The 18,598-nt window shown below is 43.4% G+C and overlaps 2 protein-coding genes across 4 annotated transcripts in view; both read left to right on the top strand.

Moving 5' to 3' along the window:
* Positions 1 to 15,532, top strand: part of LOC101144055 (IQ domain-containing protein F1) — a 143,757-nt gene extending 128,225 nt beyond the window's left edge. Inside the window, exon 5 of the transcript XR_010132826.1 lies at positions 15,514 to 15,532. The gene's annotated coding sequence lies outside the window, so the exon portion shown is untranslated. The remainder of the gene's footprint in view (positions 1 to 15,513) is intronic.
* Positions 15,533 to 15,781: 249 nt separating this feature from the next.
* IQCF6 (IQ motif containing F6) lies at positions 15,782 to 16,486 on the top strand. Of its 3 annotated transcripts, none has more exons than XM_019023191.2 (2): positions 15,782 to 15,839; positions 16,058 to 16,486. In XM_019023191.2, exons 1-2 carry the CDS (start codon positions 15,792 to 15,794, stop codon positions 16,424 to 16,426), a joined length of 417 nt encoding a protein of 138 aa, XP_018878736.2. In that variant the 5' UTR covers positions 15,782 to 15,791; the 3' UTR covers positions 16,427 to 16,486. The 3 variants fall into 3 exon arrangements, with proteins under 3 accessions (XP_018878736.2, XP_004034283.1, XP_030865618.3); XM_004034235.5 differs by having other exon boundaries at positions 15,812 to 15,876; XM_031009758.3 differs by having other exon boundaries at positions 15,812 to 15,896.
* The last annotated feature ends 2,112 nt before the right edge of the window (positions 16,487 to 18,598 follow it).

The following is an 18,598-nucleotide window of genomic DNA, read 5'->3' as shown; positions in this document are numbered from 1 at the left end:
TGGTCTAATAAAAAATAAATACACAAAAATCTATAGTGTTTCTCTGTACTAACAAGAGCCAAATGAAAAATGAATTGGATAAAATAAAATATCCATCCATAATAGTAAAAAAAAAAAAACCCCACATCTGTTAAATACTTGGCAATCAATTAAATATGGAACCTGTATGAAGTAACCTGTAGGTCAAATTAAAAGACACAAAACAGGATTGGAAAAATGTCCTTGGATGGTAAGATTATTAACGTATTTTCCGAGAGAGAATAGATTATGATAGCAAATATATAATGAATACAATCCCAAATAAAATACCAATGGATTTTTAATTATATGCAATGATACAAAGGCATATCTCTCAAAATAAATATCCAGTTACGAAGAAATCATTAATAAAGAACAGCCAGGGGTCCATCACCGTAGCTCACACCTGTGATCCCAGCACTTTGGGAGGCCGAGGTGGGCAGATCACCTGAGGTCAGTAGTTTGAAACCAGCCTGGCCAACATGGTGAAACCCCGACTCCTCTAAAAATACAAAAATTAGCGGGGCTTGGAGGCACACGCCTATAATCCCAGTTACTCAGGAGGCTGAGGCAGGAGAATCGCTTGAACCCGGGAGGTAGAGGTTGCAGTGAGCTGTTGTGCCACTGCACTCCAGCCTGGGTGACAGAGTGAGACTCCATCTCAAAAAAAAAAAAAAAAAAAAAAAAAAGAGAATAGACAGGGAGCCCAGACTCAGCACTCTAAAGTAACTGTACCCCAAACAATAGGAATAGACATACAAATGATCAGAACAGAGTGGACAAACAAAAAGAAATAGACCCCAACTAATATGAAAATTTAATAAATGATAAAGGTGGTATTTCAATTTTATGGGAAAATCACAGCTTCTTTAATAAGTAGTGGGTCTATCTAGAAAAATAAAGTTGGACCCCTCATCTCTCAACACATGTCAACATTAATTCCTGGTAGACAAACTCTAACTGGAAAATCAACCCCTGAGGTGGCTGACTCCCAATTCCCAGTCAACCGGTTCCAGCACACTCTGGATGGCCCACTCTTGACAGGATGATCAGGCAATGAGATCTGGGCCAGGATAGCTCAGACCCTTCCAAGGGCCCTAAGACAGAGGGGCACCCACTTTTTAAAGCCCTTGTTCCCAGTTCCTGGGGTGTCCAACTTGGATGTGTAGCAGCAGCAGGAGATCTCTGGCCAGCAACAGCCAGGAGTTGCCTGCCAGCTGGTGGACTCGAGCGAATCCTTCCACACCCGAGGTTTAGTCTACACCAGGGCTCCCCAAACCCCAGGCCAGGGACCGTAGCAGTCCATGGCCTGTAAGGAACGGGGCCACACAGCAGCGGGTGAGCAGCAGGTGAGCATTACAGCCTGAGCTCTGCCTCTTGTCAGATCAGCTGCATTCGATTCTCATAGGAGCGTGAGCCCTGTTGTGAACTGCGCATAGGGATCTAGGTTGCACACCCTTATGAGAATCTTATGCCTGATGCTCTGAGGTGGAATAGTTTCAGTTTCATCCCCTCCAACCCCGTCCATGTTTCCATGGACTTCTATGAAACCAGTCTGTAGTGTCAAAAAGGTTGGGGACCTCTAGTCTGCACCTTCCTGACACCACCACACATCACCTGGCAGGCCTCCCATGGTGCAGAGTTCAGCAGACACAGGAGCCCTCCTCTTGCTGACGTTAGCTCATTTCCACAAAGTTTCTTTCACTATAATTGTATGACCATGGAGGTTGGGATACTAGTGCCAGAGTAACCGGGAGAGGAATTTGCGAGAGAGGGCAGCTCCAGGTGCAACCTTCCTCTGGGCCTTGGATCCCTCGCTGTTGCGGTTAACAGGAGACAAACCATTCTACGTGCTCCCTGCCCCCTGCCTGTTTTCTCTCTTTCACCTCAATGCTCTAGCTGATAGGCATAGTTTCTCCTGGATGTCCTAATTAACTTTCTTGATGTTTTCCTTTCCTCCCTTTTACTAGATTTTATCTGTGATCAATATTTCCCTCTCCACAAAGTTTGAGACAATACTGTATGACCTGTAGGTTTGGGAGAACTTTCTAGACCAGAAAGGAAACACAAAAGCTAGGAAAGAAAAGAGATATGTTTGGCCGGGTTCGGTGGCTCACACCTGTAATCCCAACACTTTGGGAGGCTGAGGTGGGCAGATCATGAGGTCAGGAGATCAAAACCAATCTGGCTAACATGGTGAAACTCCATCTCTACTAAAAATACAAAAAATTAGCCAGGTGTGCTGGCATGCACCTGTAGTCCCAGCTACTCGGGAGGCTGAGGTAGGAGAATCACTTGAACCCAGGAGGCGGAGGTTGCAGTGAGCTGAGATCACGCCACTGCACTCCAGCCTGGGCCACAGAGCAAGATTCCATCTTAAAAAAAAAAAAAAGAAAAAGAAAAAGGAAAAAAAAAGAGATATGTTTGACTGAAATGCTTCACTGGCAAAAGATACTTTCATAAGCAAAGGTTAAAAAAAACAGAAAGGAGAATTGCAAAACAAATGACAGATAAACAGTTTGAATGACTGTAGAGTTGTCCAGGATGACAAAACTACAACCCAATAGAAAAATGGCCAAAAGAATATAAATAGAAGAGCAAATATATATTAGGTTGGTGCACAAGTAATTGCGGTTTGCCATTGAAAGTAATGGCAAAAATAGGCCAGGTGCGGTGGCTCATGCCTGTAATCCTAGCACTTTGGGAGGCCGAGGTGGGCAGATCACCTGAGGTCAGGGGTTCGAGACCAGTCTGGCTAACATGATGAAACCCCGTCTCTACTAAAAATACAAAAATTAGCCAGGCATGGTGACGGATGCCTGTAATCCCAGCTACTCAGGAGGCTGAGGCATGAGAATCACTTGAACCTGGGAGGCAGAGGTTGCAGTGAGCCAAGATCGCGCCACTACCCTCTAGCCTGGGTGACAGAGTGAGCCTCCGTCTCAACAAAAAAAAGTAATGGCAAAAACTGCAATTACTTTTGCACCAACCTAATATTATCAATGAACATATGAAAGTATCCCCAATCCTCCCAGTAGCAACAGAAATGTAAAATAAAGTTACTATGAGATATTACTTTATACCCTTTAGACTAAAAAGAATCTGTAAGTGTGATAATGCCTACTGTTGGCAGAGATGCATGGTGTTCTCATACACTATGGTTGGTGGAATTATGGCTTTTTAAAGGGGCAGTTTGGCATCATCTGTTAAAATTTAATAGGCCCATACCCTTCCTACCCTTTGGCCCAGAAGCCACACTTTCCTATGAGAAGCCCTGAGTGATAGCATTTCATGTGTGTGATGACACACGTGAAAGACATTTATGCCACACAATATGTAGTGGCAAATAAAAACAATGAACAAAAGAATATCCATGGGTAAGGAAATGGATGCATAAACAGTGGTACTTCCATTCCTTGGAGTATTAATTGTCAATAAGAAGAATGGTTAGATCTATACCAGCTGATTTGGTGATATTTCCACAATATATGTGTTCTCTTTGGCCAAAGGCCATGCATGCAGTGTGTACTATCTATGGATGGAAATATCCTCCTCTTCAGAAAAAAGGACCTCCAAAGCCTTTGCACAATGCACCCTCAAGGACCCTCAGTGATTACTTATAATCTGTGATTTCAGTAGTCCATCTCAACAATGTAAACATAGCCTGCTCAGCGCCTCCCAAATGTATTGGACCACTGTAGGCCCCCAGTGCCCCATCTTCCTGTTTTGAGTTGCTACCTGGAAAGTATACTTGTCTTGTAGCAGAGGAGGTGCTAAAACTGGTAGATATCATCAATGTCAGGAGATGACAACCTAGTCTTGGAGATGGAAATGGCTCCAATGATAGCACCCAGCCCAAGACAATGTGGGACCTTGCTACACAGAAGACGACAGTGCCTCAGCCCAAGACAACAGGGGACAACACCACCTTTACCTGACCTGGACCCTTGGCCATGACAGTGTCCAGGAAGGTAAGACAATTGATGACTGACAACCCCTGCACCCCCATCTAGGACTTTGGTTACAGAACTCAAATTTGTCTTTCTAAGTTCCCTGATGAGGAGGAACCTTTGGAAGGGCATTTTACCAAGCTAGTGCATTCCCTGTCACAAAGTCTCCTGGCTTACATTATTGCCTGTGATTCTACCAGTTGGCCCATGATACTGGTCAGACCACTCTTGACTGCTGTCACCAATTGTGGCAGGCTAAGTCATGTGTGCTTACCCACACCTCACTGGAGTTCCAATTAACCTAACCATCCCCTGTCTGGCCACACCTCCTACATGGAGATGGACTGAGTTCTGGGTCCTCCAGGATTGGAGACATTTTGACATCAGTTGGGATAGTTATTTTTCTACCACCGCTGCCCCACCTACCACTTCACCACTTCCTCCCCCAATACCTTAGACACATCCTTTGAGGTCTCCCCAAATGCAGGATCATCCACACCATCAGAGATCAGACTGCCCCTCTACTACTACCTCCCCTTATGAGCCTAATAGTCCTAATATTTTAACACAGTGGGCTGAAATCAGAGCCAAGCTTCTCAGGAGATGTAATTGTTGGGCCTGTTAATATACCACACCAAAGCTGTTCCCTGAGCTACTCTAATTCCCCCTGGTCTGGCACAATTACCAGCACTACAGATATCACTCTCTTTTGCTAACATAAAACCCAAAATTACAGCCCAACTGCTTGGCATCCAAGGCATACATGTTGTTATTTGCCCCTCCAGAACCCCAAGCAGGGATTGTGTTTACATATCTGACCCAGATTTAACATGACTTGGAGACACTTGGGAGCTCAGTATCACTTCACCTCTTGGGGCCTAGGGTAATATAGCCCATTTTCAGGTTCTCTAATTCATCCATGGGGTATACCATGGTCCTATGAAACTTGGGACTCATTACATGCACTCCTGATTCCCACAGCCCACTTCTGCCTCCCTTTATGCAAGGGGAACAACAGGGTCCAGACCCAAATCTGTAACTTCAAATGTGTCCTACCTGTATTAGTTCATTTTCACACTGCTGATAAAGACATACCCGAAACTAGGAACAAAAAGAGGTTTAATTGGACTTACAGTTCCACATGGCTGGGGAGGCCTCACAATCATGGCAGAGGGTGAAAGGCACTTTTTACATGGCAGTGGCAACAGAAAAATGAGAGAGAAGGAAAAACAGAAACCCCTGATGAACCCATCAGATCTTGTGAAACGTATTCACTATCACAAGAATAACACGAGAAAGACCAGCCCCCATGATTCAATAACCTCCCCCTGGGTTCCTCCCACAACATGTGGGAATTCTGGGAGATACAATTCAAGTTGAAATTTGGGTGGGAACACAGCCAAACCATATTATCCCACCCCTGGACCCTCCAGATCTCATGTCTTCACATTTCAAAACCAATTATGCCTTCCCAACAGTCCCCGAAAGTCTTAACTCATTTCAGCATCAACCCAAAAGTCCACAGTCCAAAGTCTCATCTGAGAAAAGGCAAGTCCCTTCCACCTATGAGCCTGTAAAATCAAAAGCAAGCTAGTTACTTCCTAGATATAATGAGGATACAGGTATTGGGTAAATACAGCTGTTCCAAATGGGAGAAATTGGCCAAAACAAGGGGGTTATAGGGCACATGCAAGTCCAAAATCCAGCAGGGCAGTCAAACTTTAAAGCTCCAAAATGATCTCCTTTGAGTCCAGATCGCACATCCAGATCACACTGATGCAAGAGGTGGGTTCCCATGGTCTTGGGCAGCTCCGCCCCTGTGGCTTTGCAGAGTACAGCCTCCCTCCTGGCTGTTTTCACAGGCTGGTGTTGTGTGTCTGCGGCTTTTCCAAGCAAACAGTGCAAGTTGCCAGAGGATCTAACTTTCTGGGATCTAGAGGACAGTGTCCCTCTTTTCACAGCTCCACCAGGCAGTGCCCCAGTAGGGACTCTGTGTGGGGGGTCCAGCCCCACATTTCCCTTCTGCACTGCCTTAGCAGAGGTTCTCCATGAGGGACCCACCCCTGCAGCAAACTTTTGCCTTGGCCTCCAGGCATTTCCATACATCTTCTGAAATCTAGGCAGAGGCTCCCAAACCTCAATTCTTGACTTCTGTGCACCCACAGGCTCAACACCACGTGGAAGCTGCCAAGGTTTGGGGCTTCCACCCTCTGAAGCCACAGCCTGAGCTGTACATTATCCTCTTTCAGCCATGGCTGGAGCACCTGGGACACAGGGCACCAAGTCCCTAGGGTGCACACAGCATGGGGACCTTGGACCCAGCCCACAAAACCACTTTTTCCCCCTGGGCCTCCAGGCCTGTGATGGAAGGGGCTGTCATGAAGTTCTCTGTCATGGCCTGGAGACATTTTCCCCATAGTCTTGGGGGTTAACATTAGGCTCCTTGCTACTTATGCAAATTTCTGTGGCCAGCTTGAATTTCTTCTCCATAAATGGTTTTTTTTTTTCCACTGCATCATCAGGCTGCAAATTTTCTGAACTTTTATGATCTGTTTTCCTTTTAAAATGGAATGCTTTTAACAGCACCCAAATCACCTTTCGAATGCTTTGCTGCTTAGAAATCTCCTCCACCAGGTACCCTAAATCATCTCTCTCAAGTTCAAAGTTCCACAAATCTCTAGGGCAGGGGCAAAATGCTGCCAGTCTCACTAAAACATAGCAAAAGTCACTTTTGCTCCAGTTCCCAACAAGTTCCTCATCTCCATCTGAGACCACTTCAGTCTGGACCTTATTGTTCATATCACTATCAGCATTTTTGTCAAAGACATTCAACAAGCCTCTAGGAGGTCCCAAACTTTCCCACATTTTACTGTCTTCTTCTGAGTCCTCCAAATTGTTCCAATCTCTGCCTGTTACCCAGTTCCAAAGTCACTTCCACATTTTCAGGTATCTTTTCAGTAACACCCCACTCTACTGGTACCAATTTACTGTATTAGTTCATTTTCATGCTGCTGATAAAGACATACCTGGAACTGGGAAGAAAAAGAGATTTAATTGGACTTACAGTTCCACATGGCTGGGGAGGCCTCACAATCACAGCAGGAGATGAAAGGCAGTTCTTACATGGTGGCAGCAAGAGAAAAATGAGAGAGAAGCAAAAACAGAAACCCACCAGATCTCTTGAGACTTATTCACTATCATGAGAATAGCACAGGAATGATTGACCCCCATGATTCAATTACCTCCCCCTGGGTCCCTCCCACAACATGTGGGAATTCTGGGAGATACAATTCAAATTGACATTTGGGTGAAGACACAGCCAAACCATATCACTACCTAATGTCTTTGGGCCCTCCCTTATATTCAAGTAGCCAAGACCCCTTGGTTCCCATCCAGACCATATTCATTCTGACAATGGTGAGCTATTTTTATTTCCATACTCTTAAGAGCAGGCTTATTCACTAGCAGGAACTGTAATGAGTACTGCCACTGTAACACAGCAACAAATCACTCAGGTCAAAACAAACTTGTCAGCTATGCTGTCCCAACACATAAATCTGATATAGCACAGTCTCACCCTGGTGCAACAATCACATGACTCTCTAGCCCAGGTGGTATTAGATAATCACCTCACCCTAGATTAGTTCCTGGTCAGAGCAGAGGGGACGGAGTCTGCGCCATCTAAGGAGCAACCTATTGCATGTATATAAATAACTCTGACCACGTATAAACCAATCTAAAGGCCATGGCCCAACAAGTAAGGGAATTTTGTGAGCTTACCCAGTTTTATAACATTTCCTCTCCGGCTCTGGGTAAAATGTTTGACCCGTTCACTTGGCTTGACCTTACACAGTAGGATGGATGGCCGCACATAGGATTTCAGATCATAGTGGGTGTCTACATATTGCTTGTCAATTTATGCTCATCAAGTGCCTTAGTAAGTACCTGACCCAGATTTCTCTGGTAGCTTTTAATCTCTCCATTATTCAAACAGTTTCTGTCGCTATGCATAACATCTTAATTAATGCCTAGGCATCACAGGGCCAGCCTTAATCTCTCACTTCTGGCTAATCTTCAGGCTCTACACAGAAAGTGAAGGCTAATGCAGAGTTATAAAGTACGCAGAGAGTTACAGACATGCCTCCAAACTTACACAGGGCCCTTCTGCAAATACTTGGAGTTTGGGAGGTATTTTTCCTTTTTTTGTTTTGTTTTGTTTTGTTTCATTTTTCGTTTTGGTTCCAGGTACCTAATTAAATCTTTGTTGAGTCACAAGCTGACCACTAAGCTAACAGAAAAACACATAAGTAGCCACATAAAACTGAGAATGCAGACTTCACAAAATTAGTTTAGAACAGTTAGTAAACAAACAAACAGCAACAATTACAACAAGCAGCAATAGCATATTCTGGAGAAAGAGGATAATCTGATTTCCAGAGCTGCTACATTATAACATTCAAAACATCAAGTTTTCAACAAAAATTTGTTAAGGCAAGAAACAAGAAAGCATGGCCTACACATAGCAGGGGAAAAAGAAGTAATAAAAATTACCCATGAGGAAGCCCAGACATTGGACTTATTACACAAAGACTGTAAAGCAACTATTTTAAATATGCTCAGGGAGCTAAGGAAAACCATGTACAAAAACTAGAGGAAAACATGAGAACTATGTCTTACCAAATAGAGAATATCAATAAAGAGGTAGAAATTGTGAAAAGGAACCAAATAGGGATGCTGAAGTTGAAAAGTACAATAACTGAAATGAAAAATTCATTACAGGGCTTCAACGGCATATATGAACAGGCAGAAGAAGCGTTGAACTTGAAGATAGGTTGATTGAGATTACCCAGTTTGAAAAGCAGAAAGAAAAAATGAAAAAGAAATTACGACATTCCCAGATGAGCAAAAACTGAGCTAGTGTATTGCTAGTAGACCACCTACCCTTTAAGAATGGGTAAAGGAAGTCCCTCTGGTGGAAATGAAAGGACATTAGACAATAACTAATATTAGACAAAACAGAGTGTAAGACAAAAAATTGTTCCAATAGACAAAAGCATTGTATAATGATGAGTCAATCCATTAATACATAATAATTATAAGCATATATGTACCTAATAAGAGCCCCAAAGTATAAGAAGCAAAAACTGACCCAGATAAAGGGAGAAATAAACAGTTCAACAACAATAGTTGGAGACTTCAACATCCCACTTTCAATAATGGATAGATGATCACCTAGACAAAAGATAAACAAGGAAATAGAACATATGTACATCACTACACAGCAACTAGACTTATCGAACCTATATAGAGTACTCATCCAACAGCAGAATACTCATTCTTTTTAAGTACACACAAAACATTCTCCAGGATAGACCATATGTTAAGCCACAAAACAAGTCTCAATAAATTGAAAATGATTGAAATCATAAAAATATCTTCTCTGATCACAGTGGAATGATCATAGAAATCAACAATCAAAGGAAATATGGAAAATTCACCAATTTGAGGAAATCAGCAACACACTTTTAAACAACTGATGGGTCAAAGAATAAATCACAAAAAAATAGAATTTACTTTGATATGAATGAAAATAAAAGCACAATGTGCGAAAACCTGTGGAATGCATCAAAAGCAGTGCTCAGAAGGAAATTTATAGCTGCAAATGGCTACATTCATTAAAAAAAAAGAAAGATCTCAATAACATAGCCTTCTACCTAAAGAAACTAGAAAAAGTAGAGCATTCTACCTCGAGAAACTAGAAGAAGGGCAAACTAAACACAAAAGCCAACAGGAGAGAAATAATAAGATTATAGCAGAAATAAACTAAACAGAAAATTAAAAAAAACTGTAGATCAGCAAAACCAAAAGTTGATTCTTTAAAAATATCAATAAAAATTGGCAAACCTTTAGCTACACTAAACAAGCAAAGAGACAGAAGACTTAAAGTACTAACATCAGAAATGAAAGTGGGAACACTACTACCAACTTTATAGAAATAAAAAAGATTATAAAATAATACTATGAACAATTGTATATAAACAGATTAGATAACCTATGAAATGGGCAAATTCCTAGAAACACACAAACTACCAAAACCAACTGAAGAAGTATTAGAAAATCTGAATAGCTCTATAACAAGTAAAGAGATTGAATCAGTAATCAAATCATTTCCAATAAAGAAAAATCCAGGACCGATTGTCTTCACTGGTGAATTTTATCAGACATTAAAATTCTTCCAAAAAATAGAGGAATAGGGGCACTTCTTAACTAATTCCTTGAGGCCAGCATTACCCTGCTACCAAAGCCAGACAAAGACACTATAAGAAACTAAAGAGTGATATCCCTTATGAATATAGACGCAAAAATCCTCAGAAAATACTAGCAACTCAAATCTAATAGCATATTAAAAGGATTATACACTATGACCTACTGGGATTTATCCCAGCAATGCAAAGAAGGTTCAACATACAAAAATCAATGTCATACATCATATTAACAGACTAAAGGGGGGAAAACACACAGTTACCTCAATTGATGCAAAAAAGGAATTTGACAAAATCCAACACTCTCTCATGATAAAAACACTAAATAAACTAGGAATAGAAGGGAACTTTTCCAACCTGCTAAAGATCATCTATGAAAAATCTGCAATGAGCATCATACTTAATGGTGAAAGATTGAAAGCTTTTTCTCTCAGATCAGGAGCAAGATAAGGATGTCTGTTTTCATCACTGTTATTCAACATTGTACTGGAAGTTCTAGCCAGGGCAATTAAGCAAGAAAGAAAACTAAAATGCCCACAAATTGGAAAGGAAGATGTAAAACTAGCCGGGCACAGTGGCTCACACCTGTAATATCAGCACTTTGGGAGGCTGAGGCAGGAGGATCACCTGAGTCCCGGAGTTTGAGACCAGTCTGGGCAATATAATGAGACCTCATCTCTACAAAAATCATAAAAAATCAGCCAAGCATAGTGGCACGTCTCAACTACTCAGGAGGCTGAGGTGGGAGGATTGCTTCCAGGAGGCAGAGGGTACAGTGAGCTGAGATTGCACAACTGCACTCCAGCCTGGGCAACATAGTGAGACTCTGTCTCAAAAACAAAAAAAAAAAAAAAGAAAAGAAAACTATCTGTTTGCAGATAACATGACCTTACATACATAAAGACATAAAGAAAATCCTAAAGAATCCACAACAAAATCTATTAGGGCTAAAAAACTAATTCTTCAAAGTTGCAGGATATAAGATCAACATACAAAAATCATGTGTATTTCTACACACTAGGAGTGAACAATTCAAAAATGAAATTAAGAAAACAATTCCATTTGTAATAGCATCAAAAAGAATAAAATACTTAGGAACAAATTTAACCAAAACAGGTGAAAGACGTATACAATGAAAACTACAAAACACTGTAGAAAGAAATTAAAGATGTAAATGGAATGGAAAGATACTCCGTCTTCGTGTGTTGGAAGACTACTCCCCAAATTAATCTACAGATTTACTGTAATCCCTGTCAAAATTCCCGCTGTCTTTCTTTGCAGAAATGGACTAGCTAATCTTAAATTTCATATGGAATTGCAAGGGTCTAAGAATAGACAAAATGATCTTGAAAACAAAAAACAAAGTTGGAGGACTCACACTTTCCATTTCAAAACTTACTACAAAACTACCATAATCAAGACAGTGTGATATCTATCCTGGCGTTAGGATAGATATATAGATTGACAGACTAGAATTGAGAGACCAGAAATAAAAATCAATTGTACACCTATGTTCAATTGATTTTCAACAAGGGTGCCAAGACCCAGGGGAAAGAATAGTCTCTTCAACACAGGTGCTAGGACAACTGGATAACCCCATGCAAAGAATGAAGTTGGATTCTTTCCTTAACATATACAAATGTGAATTCAATATTGATCTAATATCTAAATGTAACCAATAAGACTACAAAACCCTTACAATAAAACACACAGGTAAATCCTCATGATCTTGGATTTGGCAATGAGCTATTAGCTAGGATGCCAAAGCACAAGCAACAAAGAAAAAAATAGATAAATTGGACTCGACAAAATTAAAACAAAGAACCTTATGAAAAAAATGAAAAGACAACCTACAGAATGGAGAAAATATTTTCAAATCATATATCTGATAAGGGTCTCCTTCCCATCATATATAAAGAATTCCCACAACTCAACCACAAAAAGACAAATAAGCCAATTAAAGCAGGCAAAGGACTTTAACAGACATTTCTCCAAAGAAGGTACACAAATGGCCAACACGTGCATGAAAAGATACTCAATGTCATTGGTCTTAGGGAAATGAAAATTGTAATCACAATGACATACCACTTCACACTCAAGATGGCTATAATTTTTCAAAGGAAATTAATAAGTGTTGGTGAGGATGCAGAGATTGGTGAGAATGAAAAATGTTTCAGCTGCATGAAAAACAGTTTTGTGCTTCCTCAGAAAGTTAAACACACAATTACCACGCGACCAAGCAATTTCACTCCTAAGTATATACCCAAAAGAATTGAAAACAGGTGTTCAAACAAATACTTATACAAGAATGTTCATAGCAACACTGTTCACAATCACCAAACACTAGAAACACCTCAAATGCCCATCAACTGATGAATATATAAACAAAATGTAGTACATCTATACAGTAGAATATTATTCAGCCATAAAAAGGAATGAAGTACTGATACATGCTACAACATGGATGATCCTTGAAAACGTTATGCCTAGTGAAAGAAGCCAGACACAAAAGGCCCGTATTGTATGATTCCATTTATATGAAATGTCTTTTATAGGCAAATCCATGGATGCTAATAGCAGATTAGTGACTGCCAGGGGCTAAGGTGGGAAAAAGTAATGGGGAATGATTACTTAATGGGTACAGGGTTTCTTTCCGAAATTAGATAAAATTAGAAGCTAGAATTTTAAAATGGTTAAAACAATCAATTTTAAGTTACATGATTACTTCAATTAATTAAAAAAGATACATAGAAACACATTAAAAACAGTATTATGTATTTTTTAGGTACATGGATGTAGTGTGTTTATAAATGCACAGTTAAAAACAAAATAGATAAATGCATAGCTAGTTGTCCAGGATACCCTCCAAGCTGGAACCAGTAATAATGCAGAGGAAGAAACATTGATCGCCAAGGTAAATTTTGAAATGCATAAATTTTTACAAGAATATATTTTACATGTTTAATTAAAAGTAAGTTATTTTATTAGAAAATTTACATCAGTTATACATGGTATAAGATCTGAAAGAATAGCTCTGGGGAAAAATTTCATGGGAAATTCCGTTTCCGCCTTATATGTGTCTGCATATTGAAATTTTGGCAACAGACATGTACTATATTTATAATCAGAAGAATATATATATCAAGCAAGAAGAAAAGAACAGGAAGCTGGAGAAGAAGTAGTGAGGAAATAGAGACCGAGGACCATGCTCTGTGAAAACTTAGTAAGACTCAGGGAGTTTGTCTAACCCCCACCCCCATCTGCTGCCACTTTCAACTGCAAAACTGTGAACTCTGGCAGGATTTTCCAGGGACAGCCAAGAAGATAGCAAAGTTACGGTATTATGGCAACTCCCAACCAGGCCAAAATGGGGGAGAAATGGTGGAGTGTGTCATCTTGACCATGGCAACCTGGCCTGGATGGGCTGAGCCCCCAGAACACTGGCCACTAAGTGATCCCTCCTGTAGGGGTGGGTGCCTGACGCCGGGACTAAGTGAAGGCCCTTGAGATGGCTGGTTCCAGCATTTGCTCACCCAGATTGGCAGTCATTAAGGGAAGTAATAGGATCCACTATTTTGAGGACTTTAAACATGCTTGGTTTACCAAGGTTGCTTGGTTGACAGCAGGGCTAGAACCTGTAAGACTCCCAGATGAGCAGTGCCATAGCAATGATATGAGGCAGCAGGATCCTCAAAAACATATAAACAGAAGCCATGGACAGTGTGTGGCCCTACAAGCCGTGGGCACCCAGAAAACCTTCCTGCAGAAAAATGGATAATGAAATACGTGCTAAAGCCAGAGCCAAAATGGCCTGTGCTAATTCTGAATCCTAGAAGCACAGCTTTTTGTGAGCTCCCAGGAGATCTGCTTGCACAACTGCATTCTTACAGTGAGGCAGGACAGAGCCAGCTTTTGTGGGACCTAAAACATATCATTTAGAAAGCCTACTTTAAGAAAAGTACACAAAATTAGAGATGTCAAATTAGTGAGTATTTATTAAAGATGAGAAAAGAAATTACAACAGTTATACATTTTTTAAGTTGATAAATACATCAAACATAATATTTATATGAATTAACTGACCCACCTCTATATTTTCCTACATTTCAGCTGCGTAACCTTTTAACGTTTCTTCATAGGATGATTTTACAACTGCATTGTCTACAGAAATATTCTTATGATTGACATTTGGTATGCATAAAGCATGTGATTTTTCACACTGACTTCCACGTTGTTTACAGTAGCTCTGCTGGTTGTGCCCTACAATCACAGGAATTCAGATAAATTCTATTTCACAAAATTCCCACCAAGAAAAGAAAAAAGTATGAAATGTTTAAAATTGTATCATTGCATTGTCAAGTATATTCCTGAAAACAGAGAACTTCAATTTTAATCAGGCATCAATGAGACTTGAATCTTCCACTTATAGTTTTACACATCTAATAACAGGAAGAATTTTCTACAGACTGGCTTCTGGTTCCATACTTTTCACACTTACTTTTCCTCCCCTGCCCAAATACTTTTGGTGCCAGCACTGGAAGACACGTTCTTATTGGATAGCAGCGCTTCTGTTCCTGCATCTTCACGCCATGAGCAAGGTGAATGAACACAGCAACAACAGAATGGCTAGCAAGGATTTATGTATTCCCAAGGGTGACTGTGAACCACATAAATCTATGCTGTTAAACTGAGTCTAGGCCGGGCGCGGTGGCTCACGCCTGTAATCCCAGCACTTTGGGAGGCAGAGGCAGGCGGATCACGAGGTCAGGAGATCGAGACCATCCTGGCTAACACAGTGAAACCCCGTCTCTACTAAAAAGACAAAAAATTAGCCGGGCGTGGTGGCGGGCACCTGTAGTCCCAGCTACTCAGGAGGCTGAGGCAGGAGAATGGCCTGAACCCGGGAGGCGGAGCTTGCAGTGAGCCGAGATTGTGCCACTACACTCCAGCCTGGGCGACAGAGCGAGACTCAGTCTCAAAAAAAAAAGAAAAAAAAAAAAACTGAGTCTATCCCAACTCAGCCTTCCCTTAGTCTCATGGCAAAAGAGGCTGCCATTCCAACCCCACTCAACAGGAGGTGAGTGACAGAGGGAGTAAGAGGGAAAAGAGACAGAGGTCCTCTCCAATTGCAGCTGAAATATCTTGCTTTCACAAATTTTACCCAAAAATATACAGCTCTGTAAACACGTTCCTCGGGCCCTGACAGGCGCCCTGACACTTAAGCTTCAGGAAATCCAAACTGGCTATGAGTAGAGGCTTAAAGTAAAACTTCTTCCTTGTAGGTAAGCTGCATGACTCTCTCTTCACTGCCATCAGGAGGATCAGGAATGCCACTGGGGCTGGGAAATAAACTGAAGGCAAGAGATAATGGTAGGCTCCCAAAGTGGTGGGAATCAATAAGGCAAAAGAGATGAAAGCAAGAGAAGAGGAGAGAGAAATGTGGTTAAAATGTGTGCAGACACGACCTGATGAGGTAGAGTCTTGTGTGCAAGTGGGCGGAGTCCAATGATGGAGGTGTGACTAACAGTTGAGGGTGGGGCTAAAGACAAGGGTGGCCTAAATGACAGATAAGTGGACCCTAAGGATCAAGGCCATGGACACGCAAAATGTGAGTAAGGTCCTTGCAGTAGGGACTTACCTGACAGGTAATGAACCGTGTCTAAATGTGAGTGGGGGATTGGAAACAAGATGGATGGGCCCTAGAAACAAGAAGTCAGGGGCACCTGGGCCAGGCCTTCTTTCCTCCCAAGATCAGAGATGGGGATAGGAACAGGAGGCGAGAGTCCCCCATTGAGCATCTCCCTGTTTTTCCTTCCCTCCAATCAGTTAGAGAAGACAGCCATAAAGATTCAGTCATGGTGGCGTGGAAACATGGTGCGCCGGACGTTACTGCATGCAGCACTCAGAGCCTGGGTCATCCAGTGCTGGTGGAGGTCAATGCAGGCCAAGATGTTGGAGCAAAGACGGCGCCTGGCACTAAGACTCTATACCTGCCAGGAGTGGGCAGTGGTGAAGGTGCAGGCACAGGTTCGAATGTGGCAGGCCCGCAGGCGGTTCCTCCAGGCACGCCAAGCGGCCTGCATCATCCAGTCTCACTGGCGCTGGCATGCCAGCCAAACCCGAGGCCTGATCCGGGGCCACTATGAGGTCAGAGCCAGCCGGCTGGAGCTTGACATCGAAATCCTCATGACCTAGGGTGCTGACAGAGCCAAGGAGGCTGGATCTCTCTTCCAATAAAGACCCTTACTGACCATACACTTGCACTTTGGAGATTAGACTCATGGAGGAGGGTTCAGCCCCTAAGTTTTCTGCCTTCCCCCCAGAAAGATTCCCTGGTGTGGTCTAGAGCCCCTGTCCTCAGGTCACCAACCTAGGCCCCTGTTCCTAACAGCATACCGGGACAGTCTTGCATCCAAGAGAGACCCCAGGGCCCAGATCAAGCACTGATGCCTCAGTCAGCCTGATTTTGGCCCCTTCCACAGTGGGAGTAGGCATTGGGCTTTAGTTTCCTGCAGCCCCTGTCCAGGCATCTCCATTCAGATCAGAAGATCAGAGAATCTGGCTGCAGCCAGGGCCAGCTGGGAAAGCCAGGATTCCACAGGCCTGTGCTTGGCAAGGCCCTCAGGGCCGGCAGAGTGCTTGGCAGGGAGCCAGGAGGACATGGCACTTCAGCTGGGCAACAGCAGGACAGACGCTGTGCCTTATGGTGGGGAAGGGAGTCGGGGAGCCCCCAGCCAGAGCCAGCCCCTAGGGAAGCCAGAGCAGGAGCTGAGGGCAGCAGCTGTGCCTGCCGCCTGCCCACCCTGGGGCTGAACAACAAGGCTTCCCTCCCCTCTGCTGGGCACTTCCTGGGAGAACCAGGCATGGGATTGGGGAGGGGAGAGAGACTCGGGGGCTGCGGGGGGATGGTGGTGGGGGTGGCATGGGGGCAGGTAAACAAACAGAGGACTAGGGATAGGCAGGGGAAAGGGTTGTCCCTCTGCCACTGGAGGTCATTGGGCACACAGCCTCTAAATCCTATCATGTCCTCAGAAGCAGCTGTGCTCCTCGTCCACCCCCATGTCCCCTCTCTGGCCTCCCCCCAGGATGCCTCACCCTCTGCTGGGCCTGCCTTAGGTGGGTGCTGCTGGGCCACTGCTTTGCTAAGTCTCTCTCTGTCTCTGGGCACCTGTGGCGCAACCATCTCTCATGTGGTCTCTCACTGTCTCTGGTTTGTCATCCATGCCCAAGGCCCCTCACTCTCAGCTTGTGTCCCTCAGATGTTTGTGTGAACCTCCATCCCAGAAGTCTGAGGTCTGCAACCCTCTGCAGGGTCTTTCCATGGTGGGCCCTGCAGGAGCGGTGGGAAGGGAGGTGTGCAGGGGTCTTCATGCCTTGCAGCTGGGTGACACTTTCCCTAATCCGTGTGTGTGTGTGTGTGTGTGTGTGTGTGTGTGTGTGTGTGTGTTGGGGGTGAGTCTCCAGAACAGCTGTAGCAGATGTGAGGGCTCAGGGTTCAGCCTGACAACCATCATCTGCAGTAGCTGCAGGTGGCAGTGAAGCAACTGGGTACCTGGACTTTCTGACTGAATCCCGCTCTTCCAAGGGAACCCATTCAGTGGTGCTGGATACAGCTCTGCCCACCTCCTACTCACAGCAGCAAGTGGTATGAAACTAGATAGGTCTGCAGCTGGGCATAATAGGAACTCTGCATGACTAACCCCTTAGGTGCTACCCCAAGAGTGAGAGGTGTTTAAAACCTGGATTGGCAATGGTTTAAGTCTCTGAGTTACATATTTTCAACATAGGACATTGCAATCCCCTAGGACACTAAAAAAAATAATGATACCTGGATCCACCCAGGGATTCTGCTTTAACTGGACTGGTATGAGGCCTGGCATCAGGATTCCAAAGTGCAGTCTTGGTTTGGGAACTGCTGAGTTAAGCCCTTCTCAGCTGGCCCATGTAGTCCCACTTGAGGATGCTCTACAGAATTTCATGCTGAACACAGGAGACAGGTCATCAAGGCTTCCTGCTCTCTGATATGCTAACAATGCCAAGTGAAATAGGAATCCAGTGGGAGCACCACTTTGGGTCAAAAACTTTTGGAAACAGGAAGACACAGCTTGGTAGCTGGGGGCTGAATGGGAGGGGCTTTTGAGGGGAACATGAGTGAGACCTCTTGTCCCAGATAGACAGGATCTCAAGAAGATGGCACCACCCAGCTGTGAGCAATAAGACTCAAGGGCTAGCCCAAGAAAGCCAAGCTTCATCCAAAGCCTTCACCACCACTCCACTTTGGGTGTCCTGCTGGTGGTCAGGGGCTTTAAGAAGCTAGGGATGGTCGGGACCTGTGGGCAGTGGGCATTGGAGGGCCCCAAGGAAGAG

Source organism: Gorilla gorilla, chromosome 2 (assembly GCF_029281585.2).
Source record: "Gorilla gorilla gorilla isolate KB3781 chromosome 2, NHGRI_mGorGor1-v2.1_pri, whole genome shotgun sequence".
NCBI lineage: Eukaryota > Metazoa > Chordata > Mammalia > Primates > Hominidae > Gorilla > Gorilla gorilla.
The sequence above is the reverse complement of the archived record's forward strand: the minus strand, read 5'-3'. Positions and strand labels throughout refer to the sequence as shown.